This window comes from Mastigoproctus giganteus, chromosome 8, assembly GCF_048544385.1.
Source record: "Mastigoproctus giganteus isolate SK-2022 chromosome 8, ASM4854438v1, whole genome shotgun sequence".
NCBI lineage: Eukaryota > Metazoa > Arthropoda > Arachnida > Uropygi > Thelyphonidae > Mastigoproctus > Mastigoproctus giganteus.
In genome coordinates, this window is record NC_143582.1 from 39,367,925 (window position 1) to 39,384,884 (window position 16,960).

Sequence of the window (16,960 nt, forward strand, 5' to 3'; positions counted from 1 at the left end):
CAATATGAAACTTGCTTTAAATTCCAGTTTATTATTAAAGCCTTGTTATATATTATGTTTTTAAAATCTAATTAAATAATTTATGACCTAGCACAAAATTGCAAAAACCCTCTGTATATCTTATCTAGTTGATTAGACATGTTTAATGATTAAGGATAATTCAGAATAAATTTTATTAATTGAGTTATTATCAGCCTTTAACTTCTCTGTATACCTAATTTTATAGAACCCAAAAATCTAGCCCGGAGATGGATTTTGATATTGAAATTCAAAACATAGCCTATTTATTGGGATTTTTTGGGGTCTAATTGTACCAACTGTCCTTTGCATGCCAATAAACTAATTAAAATATTTCATGTGAAAAGCATCTTTATTATATCAATTTTACTTAGTAGTTCTCCACATAATGCCCTTCTTGAGTTTAATTATCAATGCTTGCAGTATTAATTGCTAACAAAATTGCTGTACAGATTATGTATGTCTTACATTAACAAAGCTTAATTAGCTTAAAAAAATCATAATAATAACAGCCATCCTGCTAAACCATATTTATGTAATTTTTAAATCAGTTACACACATCAATATAAATGTCTATAAATGTATGTACAAACAGCACAGGTTTCACTATAACACGGTTTTAAATTAAGTTTAAGTCGAAAATTTACTGTACGTATATGCTGTGTTGTAGCCTAGGTACATGTACATTATGCTGCGGTGTGACAAAATATTGTTGTCTATTGTTGTCCAACTCTATTGTCTCACATGCGCCAATAGCTCCCCTCATGTAGTCAGCAGCAACATGGAACAGTGTTCAATATTCTTAATTCCATCTTGACGAGACGACATGATAGTTTTTCAAACTTTTCATTTCCCAATTTATTTTTTATCCCTTTAAATACAATTGAATATATATCTGCATCTTGGCTAGAAATCTGCCAACAACATGCTTACTGTTTGGCAAATATTTCACTAGTTTTGTTTCGCAAATTCAGACAATTGCCGAAGACATTGTGAAGATCGAAAAAGACTTGGGATTTAAAACTTTGGACACTGCCAATGTATGTGACTGCATTGACTCGCATGCAAATGACTTAGATGTTGCAACTCTCCTTGAAATTGACGAGCAAACTGCATTTGAAGAAGAGGAAAACAATTCTGAAGTAGATAACACTGGAGTGGCACCAAAAGAATTTTCAACGGAAGAATTGGAGAAGGTGTTTTGGGGGGTTGACCTGTGAGGTGATTATGAATGTACCATCAAGATACGAAAAATTTTACAAGATGGAATTCGATGCTACAAAGACTTGTATGCCGAGAAAAAGAAGAGATGACTTCACCAGACTTCATTATTGAAATACCTAAATAAAGCTTTTTTTCTGTTCTCTCACGATGTTACCTTTTCATTAATATAATTTTTAATTTTTTATGTATCTTTTTAATTGGCTATCAAGCACAAATTGTTTATAGATTTATTATAATTTATTTATAGACTGTTTCACTGGTACCCATTCAATTAAAACCCATTATAATTATACCTCAATCAGCATGGTTTCACATAACACGGAAAGTTTTGGTACCAATTATCAGTGCTATGCGGGGTATTGCTGTACATTATAACAGTTTTCAAATATGTACAGAATTCCAAACTTATGTGAAAGTTAATGCAGCTGCAACCTTTCAAAAATTGCATCGAATGTCCGTCGAATGATTGAATGTGGTATATACGCAGCTGACACATGATACCAATATCATAAATCAGATTCATCTTTTATCAATTCCACGTAGTGCAATATACATTAATATGATTCATAAAGTGCTTTTTGGGCCTTAAAGGCAGTCTGCTGCTTCACAAGCTTTGTTGAAGTAAGATTTACACAGAAGAGCACAATGAATAAAAAAAAAAAAACAACAGATGTGGCAGGATCAAACCAGTAATAAACTCTTTCACATTTAACCAGAATTGGGATACTGGAACCTCTACATTTGTAAGTTCATTTTTTTTTTTTTTTTTTTTGGTAGTTGTTGGCACATCGGCTTCTATGGCCATAATGCACCTCCCAAGGTTTTTGCAGTACTTGGATCCAAGCCCGAGGCGGGATTCGAACCCACGACCTTTGGGTTGCTAGGCAGGTACTTTACCCACCCGGCTAACCCGGTCGGCTTTGTAAGTTGTATGAACTGACAATAGGAAGTAAAGCTTCTAAGCATGTGAATTGTACATGCATATCTTACCTACCCATGTGCATATGCTTACACAGTAGACTTATCATTGTTCTCTGGCTGCCACCTTCTGCTCGCAGTCAACATATTATCTATGCATGTAAAATTCTTACCAGCACCAACTAAATGGGGAATGAAACTTGGAAAAGTCATCTGAGATGTCCCCACTGTCAATTCAAAGTTTGGCAAGAGTAATGCAGATTTTAAGGAAATAAAGGGTCTGTCTATGTATAACAATCTAAAGCATAAAAGAATAACTGGAAGAAATTGCAGTAGTGAAAAATCTCTGAAATGCCTGTTCATTATCAGTTTAAGGTTATCATAAACTGAAAATGTAATTTTAGAAGAAAAATAAAATATAGTCAACCTAATGAAACGATGGAAATTGTGTAACATACATTTTTATGTATGTTACACAATTTCAGGAAAGAAGTAGAATGAGAAATTCAACTGGTAAGGCTCCAGCTTTTTAGGGGAAAGCTACAAGGCACAACAACAGGTGAAGGAAGAATATACTATTTCAATAACTCTTCAACCCAATAAGGGACTGGGTTACATAGCTGTAAACATATCCATAACTGATAGAACAACAGCAGCTGTAAAAATAAGTGAAAATGCAGGGATATAAATACCTGCTAAACAGCACAGGTGAGGATAAATTATATAAAACAATTCTACTTCAGACCTCAAAGTAAAAGCTATATAACAATCCAGAAATAAAAAAAAGATTATGCACTAATCTGAAATATGCTGAACAAGAATGTTACATATATATCTTTATCCCAGCCATATAAAGAAGACCCTTTCATGTGATATATTCAAATGTTTTTAGTTGTAACACTTCATTGGATCATATCAGGACAGAAATCACTTTGATGGCACAATGTTGGTAGAACTGCATTAAAACATTAGCATTAGTAAAGGCACATGATGCAAGAAAGCAAGTTATACAGCATCAGCCACAAAATCAACTACCCATAGAATAGATGTGTGGAAGTTTGCTAAAGGCAAACTTCCATGCATCTATTCTGCAACTGTCTTTCTTCGGTTTGAATCTATGCTCCCCCCACAGGTTTGTAATCTGAGGAAGAATCCTATCAGCATTGAGCCTGCTCGATCCATTCAAGGTCTTATACACCTTGATCGGCTTGCATGTGCCTAGTCTCCAGAAGCTGCAATTTGCAGAACTTAAGCCTTTCTACATAAGAGCATCCCTTAGTTCCCTTCATCAGTCTTGTTGTCCTTCTCTGTACTGGCGTCTCCATAGCCAGGTGGGCAGGAGCAACAGTGTGTAGCACACGCTTCTTGATTAGACCGGGGTTCGAGCCTGTGACGACCAAATACGGAGGATGCGGAAAGGTCAGTGAATGACCACCGCATATCCCCGGAGCAATATGGCCTTAGTTGCTAATACTCCTAAAAACCAAATAACAAACTAACTAACAAAGCTCTGTACTCGTTCTAGCAACTCGACATCCTTCCTAAAATTGAGGCTTGCAGACCTGTACGCAGTACTCAAGGTGTAGCCTGACCATCCCCTTATACAGGGGGATAATCACCTTATCTCTGCTTGCAAAATTCCTGTATATCATTGACAAGACCCCGTGACCTACTCTGGCAGCCTGTCTGCGCTGTTCAGAAAACTTCATATCATGTTAAAGTTTGCCATAATGTTTATGGCAAACTCTACTATAAGTGTTTTATAAATACAGTTAAAAAAAAAAAAAAAAGCATTAGTGTAATTCTACCATTGTTGGGCCATTGAGGTTGATTCACATGCTGATATCATTTAACAAAGTGTTACAACTTCCCATATTTAGCATTGGCATTAGTAAAGGCACATGATGCAAGAAAGCAAGCTTATATAGCATCAGCCAAAAAAAACAAAAAAAAAAAAATCTAATTTCACCCATCCAAATGTTTCTTGAATCTATTTGAGCTATCAACTTCCTTGCCTTGAAAAATGCCTTGAATCTATTTAAGCTATCAACTTCTACAATGACAGGTGGAAATTTGTTCCAGCAATCAACCATACATTGCTAAAGGCAAACTTCCGCACATCTGCCCTACAACTCTTTCTTCAATTTGAATTTATGTCCTCTCAGGCGATTATTTTGAGCAAGAGGGAGAATCCCATCAGCATTGAGCATGCCTAAACCATTCAAGGCTTTATACACCTCAATCAGATCACCTCAGGTGCCTAGTCTTCAGACACTGCAATTTGCAAAACTTAAACCATTCTTCGTAAGAGCGAAGCTTTGTTCCATTCACTAATCTTGTTGCTGCACTTGCTCCAGCAGCTCTACATCCTTCCTAAAATGATGCCTACAGACCTATATACAACACTCAAGGTGTGGCCTGACCATTGCCTTATACAAGGGGATAATCACATCCTTATCCCTGCTAGAAAAATTCCTGTATATCATTGACAACAGTATCAAAAGCCTTTCTAAGATCCAAATATATGATATCAAAGTTATTCCCTGCATCCAGTTCCTTTGTGACCACATCATAGTATCCAATCAAATTGGTCAGACAGGACTTCCCCTTAACAATACCATGCTGTGTCTGACCTATAATTGAAGTCTTGTCTAGTTGATCCTACAGTGCTTCTTTAACTAGTGTTTCCCTTAATTTCCCTAGAACAGAAGTTAAACTCACAGGTCTGTAATTATTTGTGTCACCCTTTGATCCTCCTTTGTGAATTGGGGTCACATTTGCACATCTCAAGTCCATGGGTACCTCCCCTGTGTCCAAAGAAGCTCTCATAATTATGGCTATGGTTTTCTTACTTCCTTTGCTGCTTCCTTTAATATAACCGGATAGGTCCTATCCACCCCAGGTGCCTTTCTTATGTTTATCTTCAACAATTTCTCCTCCACTTTGCTCTCAGTTTTTAGTCTGGCAGTCAGTTAAAATCATCTAACTCATTGCCAGAGTTTAATTCACCTCTGGCATTCCCCTCCCTAAATAACTCCTCATGTATGAATGTAGATGTAAAATACTCATTTAGTTTGTTAGCTTCCTGAGCAGGATCATCAACAGTTGAACCACTGATATCAAGTGACCCAATCTGATTTATCCCTTTCGTTTTAGAGTTTATATAAATAAACAACTCTTTTCTGTTTTTCTTTGCATCCTTTGCCAAAGATTTCTCGTAATCTGCCTTTGCCTGCCTAAGCTCCTTCGTGACAAACCAGCTTATATCTATCATAGGCTTCTGGGTCACCCATTAATTTATATGTATCCCATGCATTTTTCTTCTCTGCCACATCTGACTTCCATTTAGGCCTAAACCTTGAACATTTCTTAGTTAGTATGAAAAGCCCAGTAGCTTCCAAGAATAATTCTTTGAATGCTTCCCATATTGAATTTGCTGTTGGTAACATCATCAGTTGGTACCACTGTATAGGATTTAAATACTGTCTCAGACCTCCGTAGTTGCCTTTACGATAGCAAAAACCCTTCCCTTTACCCCTGATGGTAGTTACTTCCTTGAGTAAATCCCACTTCAGCACACTGAGATCACTGCCACCTAGTTGGTTTCTTTATCTGCAGATTCTTAATGCATGAAGAATAACTACTGATAATCAGATCAAGAGTATTACTCCCTCTAGTTGCCACCTGAACATGCTGCTGTAGAAAACAATCATCCAATAAATCCACAAAAGTCTTGTGTGTGTGTGTGTGTGTGTGTGTGTGTGTGTGTGTGTGTGTGTGTGTGTGTGTGTGTGTGTGTGTGTGTGTGTGTGTGTGTGAGAGACCAACCCACAAATTCCAGTCAATATCTGGGAAATTAAAATCCCCCATTATAAGACTCTGATTTACTAGCCCACTCTATTTCCCTGCACAGTTGTTTATTATACTCATCAGAATCATTAGGCCTATAACACACTCCTAATCTCAATTTTGATTTCCCAGTGCTTATGTCACACAAACTGACTCGACACTGCACTGTCCAGCCATGTCGACTGGCTGTACTTTCTTGAATTTTGTGTTTCTTAACTAATAGCATAACCCCTCCTCCCTTCCTATCCTTCCTGTACACATTGTAATCCCCAAATTCCATTTCTGCATTCCTTATATATGTGTGACTCCATGTCTCTGATATCCCAATAATATCTGCCTTTGATGTTTTGACCAACACCTCAAATTCATGAAATTTATTTATCAAACCCCTAGCATTGGTGTACATGCAAGTATAAATGCACCTGTTCCTATTCTTAGCTACCCTAACACAGCCATGTGTGTACTTGTACCGCAATGATTCTCAGCAGTCTCTGAAATCCCCTGCATCTTGTTTTCCTGGCTGCCGCTCATCCCAATAGAAGTAGTGCAAGGATCACTTTCTCCTCTGCCAGTGCCTGCTGTGAATCTAGTATCCCCCTCCAAAATTAGCAGTTTTCCGACCCACCTAACACTGCCTCGATAGATTTAATACTTATAGCAGAAGCTGCATGACTTCATGAATAAATTGGGTGAACTGTGGACTTAGTTTAGCAGCCAGCTCACTTTATATCATGAATTTCTAAAAGCAGTGCATGTTTCCTTATGGTATTGTTCCTTCCAAACAGAATTCATAGGTAACAAATGCCAGCTGAGTCCTTGAAAGCATTGAGTTAAATGTTATTTAAGTTTCGCTTAAATATAATCATATTTGCAGAACTAGTTCATAATCCAATGTGGAGAATAGGCTTTTTGATCAAAACTGAAATGAATTGATTTTCAAGAAATCAATTAATTTCAGCTCAATTCATCAATTAAAAGTTGTAAGTTGATTCTAACAGACAATCCAAACAGAAATCTGAAGAAAAAAAACTTGGGTAAGCTAATTTGAAAATATACTTGTAAGCAAGCCCATGGCTATATTTTAATATAAAATACATGTGTTGTCAGCAAAATAAAACCTCCTTAAAAAAAAAAAAAAAAAAAACCTGTTTTGACCAAAAATCCCCAATTTTTGTCCTGCTTACAATTACCCTTGATTTTCAGCCCTTAGAAAGTTAAAAGTTGGTATCTTATGTTATTGCCATCATAGACACAATAGTACAGCAAATGATGGCAATATTTGCCATCATCTGCTGGAAAACGATGACATATAATACTTTATAATATTAAACTAATATTATATTAAAAATATAATATATAAAAATAAAAAATATATATATAATATAAATACAGTAAACCCTTGTTAATCCGGACAGCTCTAAAAAAATTTAAAAGTGTAAAAATCAAACGACAATCGGGCTCAAAGGTCCTATGTATTGTGTCAGAGGTCACGGCTGTGATGACTCACGCTGCACAAACAACCTGGTTCCTGGTTGCAGTTCAGACAGTTGTTTGTCATTTGCTCCGTAGTTACGCACTTCTATCTTTTGTCGTTTGTGCTATGCAGTGTCAGTGTCTGTGCTATGACAATGTCTTTAATTAAGTAAGCTTAGTGTAGGACAGAAGTGTAAGCATAAAACACTTTCTCTTCACGATAAACTATCGGTGATAGAAAAACTTAAAAAGGAGCTTCAGTGTCCAGCATCTGTCTTGAGTACAGCATCGCAAAACAAACCATGTCTGACATTAAAAAGAAAAAAAAAGTGAAATTCGTAATTTTGTTCTCAAGTTTAACGTGGAGAAAGAAAAAAGTAAAGTTAAATGAATGCGGATGCCTACTGAAAAAGAACTAGATGATGCTGTGTACAAATGGTTTCCCAACTTCATTCATCTGGTTTGGCTCTGCAAGGAATAGAAATTCAAGAAGTGGCGGAGCGACTGGCTAAACAGTTAGGAATTGAACAATTTAAAGCGAGCTCAGGTTGGCTTTTTAAATTTAGAAGAAGGCATAACATTTCAAACAAGAAAATGTGGTGAAATTCTTAGTGCTGATTTTGAAGCTGTTGAGCCTTTCAGGAAACAACTGAATTATTTTATTCAAAAGGAGGGTTATTGATTGAACCAGGTGTACAATTAAAAAAAAAAAAAAAAACCCACTCCTGTTCTGACCAAAAATTCCCCATTTTTGTCTTACTTACAGTTACCCTTGATTTTCAGCCCTTAGAAAATCAAAAGTTGGTAGCTTTAATTCTGAGTCAGAGAAATGGGGGAACATTACAAAACATATTTCATATAATCTGGACTTTCATTAAAACGGACACCTCTCAGCCCCTATTAGTCCGGTTTAATGAGGATTTACTGAGGATAAAAATAATATTAAAAATATAATATTTAATCCACATTATAATATTTTAGCAATTTAACATTGGATTTCATTTATAAATTTGTTAATGTTAGGTTGTACTTTATATATCATTTTTCATCCATATTTAATCATTTAGAGAGGCTGTAGCTACAAAATTTAGGAACTTATTTTGCCAAGTCAGCTTGCCAAGGTTCCGTTACAAAAGAGTAAGTAACATTTTTTTTATATATATCTTGGATAACTAAAAATTATTTACTGGGTAATCTACATTGCATATGTGTAGATCAAAATTTGCTGCACATGTTTATGTGTATTATTTTGAAATTGCTAATTCTCATCATCCTCAATATAATGTATGTTGAACTGGATTGTAGCTAGACATAATGCCCCAGGCATGCCATTGTGTGTTCTTAGGTGCAGAGAGTATGGAAATTTACCATTTTGAGAGACTCATCAGTTACTCAGCTGCTGAATTCAAAATTCAACCTACCCTTGTGCATCTGACAACATGATCCATCATCCACGACCATAGGATGCAGTTCTTCCTCAGCAGCAGATGGTAGTTAATCTTGGTGATTCTGTAGTCAGAGAAATGGGGGAATATTTAATGCAATAAGACACTGTGTGTCTGCCAAAGTAAAAGTTAGTGATAGTGTAAAACACTTGCTTTTAAGGACACAAAAGGTAATTGTTTTATGTGTATTGGTACTAATGATGTTAAACACAGGCAGTCATATGCTTAACTTAACAGGTAGGATGTGATATTGAGGAAAAAAGCCACAAGTTATAGCAGAATTTAAAAATGTAGGATATGAGGGAATTCATGATGAAAGAATCCTTTTTGATCAGTTGAGCCTGGAGAGATTGCTTATGGAATAGAAGTTTTCTCAGCATGGTATATGCTTGTTAACAGAAGGGGCTGTTTTTATAGAGATGGAATATGCAAGAATATTTGCTAATGCTATTAGAGGCAAAGTTAGGCAGGCAGCTCAGAAAACTGCTAGTTTGGAAAGGTAAACACTGACTAATGGATTATCATCAACCATAAGCAAAGGTGGAATTAATTCTTTCTTTGCTGATAACTTGTTTTCATTTATAATTTGATATACAAGTAAAGAACGGTGCCTCCGTAGCCAGGTGGGCAGGAGCAGCAGTGCGGAGCACACGCTTCTCGATCAGACCGGGGTTCGAGCCCGTGACCACCAAATACGGAGGATGCGGAAAGGTCAGCGAATAACCACCACATATCCCCGGAGCAATATGGCCCTAGTTGCTAATGCTCCTAAAAACCAAATAACAAACAAACAAGTAAAGAAGTTTATAAATTCAAAAGTTTCAGGCCTGTAATTATGTATTGTATTGTGCATGAATATTCCTAAGTGTAGCAGCATTGCTGTTTATAACCCAGTTTGTGCTAATTAAGATACCAGTTAAGATTTTAGTATGTATTTTACTTGGTATTAGTAGTGACAAGGTGGTCTACCACTTAGGAAACAAGTGGTATACAGCATCAGCCATTATAAAAAAAAAAAAAAAAAAAAGCTTTGTGTGCTTATCCTTCCAATGATCTGTCCAGTCATTCTTTAAATGTGGAAGAATTTGAAGTTTATTTCAGCAATTAGTTACTCTCTGGTTAAAAGCAAATTTCCAGTCATCTATGCTCCAATCATCCTTTTCCAGTCTAAATTGCTACCCAAATGTAGCACCTTGCATTTATCAATGTTAAACCTCAGTTTCTATTTTTCATCTTATTTAAATAATTTATCCAGGTTTTGTTAGAGTAGCATACCTTGATTACTGTCATTAACCATCTGTACGCTTAGACATAAAATTGTTATGCTTACATCAGTATCATTAGTAAATAATAATAACAGTGAAGGGTCCAACATTGAACCCTGAAGGAATCCTAATTAGCCCATGAAGAGCAATGGCCATTAACTCTTCCACACGTATGCACGCATGTGTGGGCACACATACACTCTTCGAGATCGTTTATGTATGAATTGTCTAGAAATCATCAGGTATGTGTTGCAGTATTTTATCTGTGTTTTTAAGTAATTGTAGACAGTTTATAATAGATGGCAGTATGAAAATTCCTTTGAAAATTAGTGGAAATTTGGACAGTACAACAACTGAAATTGAATAAATTCTCTAGAATCCTGATCTATAAGTTAATGAAACTGAATATATATATATATATATATATATATAGGATATTTCTACATTTAAAAACACTTATTTACTTTTTAATGATTTTTTTAAGTTTCTTGCCTCATTTTTTTAAAATTCAGATTTGGTTTATGACAATTTCACTAATATTGTTGGGCAATCAAGTCAAGGCAAGAACACAGTGATATTTAAAAACTTATGTACAGAGTGTTAATTTTTACAAAACTTAAATTCCACAAAGAAATTCACTGCACATAGCTCACTACTTATAACCCCACACTACAGTCCCACACATTACAAGAACTCACTTGTGAAAGAGTTAACCACTCTTTCTCCCCTCTACCATCCCTTTATCCACAGAAGGAATGAATTCTAATGCCACACCGCTCCAATTTACACAGTTGTCATTTGTGTAGAAAGTATCAACAGCTCTACTCAAATTTATCAATGTAATATTTAAATTATTTTTTGTATTCAATTCATTTGTGATTTGAATATAGTAGCTAATTAAACATGATCTATTCATAGTGTTGTGGTTACCATATAATTGCATTCTTGTGAAGATGATCCCGCATTACTTCTCTAACCACTGATTCATGGATTAAGGATAACTTCTCATTTTTTCCCCCCTGGCTTCTATATAGAAGTCAAGCTTATAAATCTAATTACTTACTTCACCTTTTTTATCCCCCCCTCCTCCTCTGCACAAGTGGGAGAGACATTTATACATCTCTAGTCTGTAGAGACACTGACACCAAGGATTTTCTCATTATTATGGCTTAAGGTTTGCTTACCTCTTTTGCTGCTGCTTTTAATATAATTGGGTAGATTCCATCAGCCCCAGGTGCCCCTTTTACTTTTAGCTTCAACAATTTCTTCTCCAGCATATTTTCAGTTAACATAAAATCATTTAACTCCCAATCAGAATTAGGTATACCTCTGGTAAGCTCATCCCTAAAAATATTCAGTTTCTTGGCAACTCATACAGGATCATCAATAATTTTCCCATTTATATTCTGTAGACCAATATAGTTCATCCTTTTCTTAAGCAATGAATTCTTTGTACTTTTCGCTGCATTTTTTTCGACTTCTCATAATGAGCCTTAGCATGCCTTATCCCCCTTAGTAACTTGATATATAACACCAAAATGGTGGTTATAAACTTGAACCAGTAGTGTTATAAAATTTGGCTTAGTATATAGGTAAGGAAACTTAGTGTTAACAATTCTATGTTAGTTATTTTTAGTTTTATCTACAGTGGAAATAAGTCTTTTTGTAGAATTTTTATTTTTGTCCTAATATTACAAAAGTTAACAAGTTCTTTATTCCTATGATCCCAATAGACTAATTGTTTTAGCAGTTTAGTTATTAGGTAATGAGTTTCAAAAAGAGTTTTATATTTGGATGTAGTAGTACATATGTATATTAAAATTGAACCCAAGTCAAAATTTAAATCCATTGCATGTAAGTTTTGAGTTCTGCCATTTATTAAATTTATATCAGTAGTAATAAAATGACCATAGTGTTGGTTAATATAATTAGACAACAGATTAGAACATGGCAAAATTAAGTCTTCAGTGTTTTGTGTTAAAGCTTTACAGTTGTATATTAAGACACAATGCTAGTTTTTACTTGAATCTGTTAATACAGTAATATTCCTTCCTCTTTCTGGACAGTAGATATTTGTGGGGGTGAGAGTTGTTTCCGATTTAGGTTATCCTAAAATTTGTAAAGGGACTTGATGCTACAATATTTTAACTCAACTTGGGATGTATATCAGTGTCTTGCTTTTGCCAGTGTCAGTGATAAATTGCTGTTTAACTTACATTTAGTAAGTGCTTTTATCATACTGATCTTTTAAGTTAAACAGAAATAGATCTTGACTGTGCTGTTGGGATCAGTCTCAGATTTATTGCCTCATCTCCCTCTTCTATTGTTAATTCCAGGAGGCAGCACTTACTGATCATAAAGAGTTGGTATATGCTATATTTGGTGCTGAGTTGTTCATTACTAAGAATAAACTTATGTTTAGGCCATAAGAGCATGTAATTCATAAATTACGTATATAAGTTACATACTCTGGCCTGAAATAACATTGAGTTGACAAGAATTTCAGAATGGAAGATTTTCTTGTTAAAGTTTCCTTTAGTGCCTTGACTAATCTTGTTGCTTTTCTCTGCACCCGTTCCTTTAAGAAGAATTTCTTAAAGGAACTGAGAAAAGAAGAGAAATTAGAGCCTAATTTTAAGAAGAATATGCATTATTCTTAAAATTAGGATTTCACAGCTGTATGCAATACACAAGATGCAGTCTAACCATTTATATACGTGTACAATGGGATAATTACATTTTTTCTCTGCCGGCAAAATTCCTGGATATCTTTGACAGATTAAACTTGAATTGCCATCTCTCATCTCATCTTAGTAATTTATTATTTCTTAGTAATTTCTTCATATCTAATCTTGTTATAGAATAATATCTTGATTACTGTTATTAAGATTATACCTGATGTTTGGTCAAGTTGTGTTCCTGAAAATGAACTGGTTCGCAGTCTCAGTGGGCTGTTGATCATTGTTTAATCTGTCTTAGTTGGGCTGACAGCTAGAGTATTTTGTTATAAAAGCATTTATTACATACAGGAATGTAAACTGGTGCAGTGTGAAGTTCTTGTTGACTTTTTAGATCCACTCCCTTGCACATGTTTGGATATTATACTCCACATAATGCAAACTCCTAGAACATTTAAGCTCAGGAGCTCACATCTGGTGAGTATGGACTTGGCACACTCAGGGTCCTGAGTTGGATATCATCATTCTTCTCTTTCTTGCTGATTCCCTTCTACCTTTGACTCTTGTTCTCTCTCTCTCAGGGCAATTCAGAATTTTTTTTTTGGCTGGTGTAGCATAAGCCTCAGGCTTCTTTGCACCATATGGCTAATAATAATAAGGCACCCGGAGACAATCCTGAAGTTTCTCACTGAAGGAATCACATATCTGAAGCCTAAAGACGAAGATACAAGAAACCCTGCAAAATACAGGCCAATCACCTGCCTCCCAACAATGTACAAGATCCTGACCAGCTGCATAACCAAGAAGATATCAAACCACTTAGAGTCAGAACATAATAGCCGAACAGCAGAAAGGATGCAAGCAGAGGAGCAAAGGATGCAAGGAGCAATTAACCATAGATGCTGCAGTTATGGAGCAAGCCTACAAGAAGCACCACAACCTAAACACGGCCTACATCGATTACCGCAAGGCCTTCGACTCCATACCTCATAGCTGGCTAATAGAGACCCCGAAGATCTACAAGGTCAATCCAATAGTGACAAACTTCCTAGGAGCAACAATGGTGAAATGGAGTACCACCATTAAGGTCGAGAACATCACAACCAGGCCAATCCCCATTAGAAGAGGAATCTTTCAGGGAGATGCTCTGAGCCCACTGTGGTTCTGTCTGGCACTCAACCCGCTATCCACCATGCTTAACAGCAGCAAGTATGGATATAACCTCAAAGAAGGAAGAAAGAACCTGTACATCCTCACCCATCTGATGTACAAGGATGAGATCAAGCTCTACGTGGCAACTGATAAGCAACTCCAGCAACCTACTCCGGATCACAGAAGAATTCAGCAAGGACATCAGGATGGAATTTGGCCTAGAAAAATGCAAGATCCATACACTGCACCAGGGAAAATTAGTTGGCCGAAACTACCAGCTGCTGACTGGTAAAAAGATCGAAGCTATGACAGAAGAAGAGACCTACAAATACCTAGGGATGATGCAGGCTCAGCAGTTAGAGCACAGGGAAATCCAATAAGTGCGTGACTGAAAAATATCAACAGAGACTCAGAAGCCTGCTGAAAGCAAAATTGAACGGAGGGAACACAGTTAAAGCCATAAACACCTATGCAGCTCCAGTACTAGCATACACCTTCGGGGTCATAGATTGGACTAACACCAAGCTAGAAGATATCATGCGAAAGACAAGGACAATGACCACCAAGAGCCACCAACACCACCCGAAGTCAGCAGTGGAGAGACTAAAAATCAGTTATGTCCTATCACAGAACAGTTTCTGACAGCAACTTTTGCACCCTCATGTCTAATACAACAAACATGTACCATCTAAGACTGTAATAGGTGCAGTCTTAGCTGCTACTACACCAAAAAATCAAATAATAACATTCCAAATATGAACGTTCCTAAATTAATCAGCTGCCAAAAACTTTCCTGAAATAAGAAATGATCTTAATTGGTATATAGACTGGTGAGCATTTATGAAGTGGCCAAGTAAGAAATAACAATGCTTTCATCTTTTATACAAAATCGATTATTTGATAAAATTCACAGTTGATTAATTTCAGGTTAGTTGGCAATCCTAGCAATGATGGTCACACAGTATGGATAATTTTTCACCAGAAATGGGAGGCAAGGGAAATATTTTTTTGACAAACATTTGACACTGCTGTTTAACCTTTTCATGAGCTAGTTACCTGAACACAAGCACGATTCTGTAGTGAGTTTGGTAGGGATAGGTTCAGTGGATCGACTTTCTTCATGAAATTTTTTACTTAAATCCTTTTAAAATATTAATTTCTTACAAACTACTTGTTCATCATTACAGTAAAGTTATTGCCAAAAATCAAACCAGAATTTAAAAAAATAAATAAAATTTATAAAAAATAAATACATTAAACTGGACTAATAGGGGCTGAGAGGTGTCCGTTTTAATGAAAGTCCGGATTATATGAAATACGCTTTGTAATGTGGGTAAAGCTTATTTAAACAATATAATGTACATGAATAACAATAAAAACATTTTTATTTTACATTAAAAATACATAATGTCCATAATCACATAGAATAAGACTGCACTGGTTCATCTTCACTTACATCACTTGCCACATTCACTGGCTTGAAAAAATTACTTATCTTTTTTTTGTAATTGTTTGCAGTTTATTTCCTTTACTACAAATTCATGTAGGTGTCTTAAGTGTTCATAATAGGCAGATACGTTTTGGCTGAGAGTTGTTGTTCACTTCATCATCTTCCTTGTCTGAATTTTCTGCTGCCATTACACTATCTTCGGTCACGATGTGGTAGCCAGGATCATCATCTTCCATCCATGACTCTATCTCCTCTAAGGACACAGCTTTTTCCCCCTCCTCATTGTAGAGTCTCATGAATGTCTTCCATCTCACAACCATCTGTTTCTGGATTAGCCTCTTCATCTAAGAGAAGTTTTTTCCAAGAATTCGTCAAAGTTTTTTAATTGATTTCTTTTGCAGCATCAGCAAAGTTTGAAAATCATAGATCTTACATTGTACGACTTGAAATTTTTCAATGACTGTTGTCCTCTTCTGTCTTCTTCACCAACTAGTGGCTCCTCGACTTCTAGGACTTCACTCAAAAACTTCTTTCTGTAGAGCTGCTTTGCTGTGTAGATCACCCCTTGATCCAAAGGCCGTGTTTGGTGGCAGGAACATGCACTTAATCTTCTTATCTCAACTGACGAGTTTGTCAATGTCAGGGTGGGTTTGTACATTATCTAGCAAAACCAAGGCCTTTATTTTCGTCTTCTGGGATTTTCAAATCTTCAATTTGATGTCTTTTGATTTCTGGCACAGCTTTCTTGTGGAACCAATCCATTGTTATTTCCATGGTAAACCATGCATTGCGGGAATTGTAGTAGTGTACCGTTAGATTGTCCATTACTACAGTGTTTTTTAGGCCACTTGGTTTTTTGCTTTTCCCAACGATGACAATTTTTAACATATGGGTTCCGTCAGCATTTTCACACAGCAATGCTGAAACACATTCCTTGCTTATTTTTCTTCCAGGTGTGGTTTTCTCAGTCTTTGACACTTGTGTGTTTTGAGGCAGAGCTCTCCAAAACAGTCCTGTTTCATCAAAGTTGCACCTGGTTCAATTGATAACCCTCCTTTTGAATAAAATCATTCAGTTGTTTCCTGAAAGGCTCAACAGCTTCAAAATCAGCACTAAGATTTCCCCACACATTTTCGTAACTGTGTGGGGAAATGTTATGTTTGAAATGTTATGCCGTCTTCTAAATCTAAAAGGCCAACCTGAGCTCACTTTAAATTGTTCATTTCCTAACTGTTTAGCTAGTCTCTCCGCCGCTGCTTGAATTTCTATTCCTCACACAGCCAAACCAGACAAGGTTAGGAAAAACCATTTGTACAGAGCATTATCTAGTGCTTTATCAGTAGGCATCCGCATTCATTTAACTTTACTTTTTTCTTTCTCCACGTTAAACTTGAGAACAAAATTACGAATTTCATTTTTTTTTTTTTTATTATTAATGTCCCACACGGTTTGTTTTGTGATGCTGGACACTGAAGCTCCTTTTTCAAG

At 36.0% G+C, this 16,960-nt stretch overlaps 1 protein-coding gene across 3 annotated transcripts in view; it reads left to right on the top strand.

Annotated features, from left to right (window-relative positions):
- Lerp (lysosomal enzyme receptor protein) overlaps positions 1–16,960 on the top strand; it is a 441,548-nt gene that overhangs the window by 402,098 nt on the left and 22,490 nt on the right. For all 3 annotated transcript variants that reach the window (XM_090379899.1, XM_090379900.1, XM_090379901.1), the window contains exon 41: positions 8,550–8,619. In XM_090379899.1, coding sequence (XP_090236025.1) covers positions 8,550–8,619 — 70 coding nt within the window. The remainder of the gene's footprint in view (positions 1–8,549; positions 8,620–16,960) is intronic.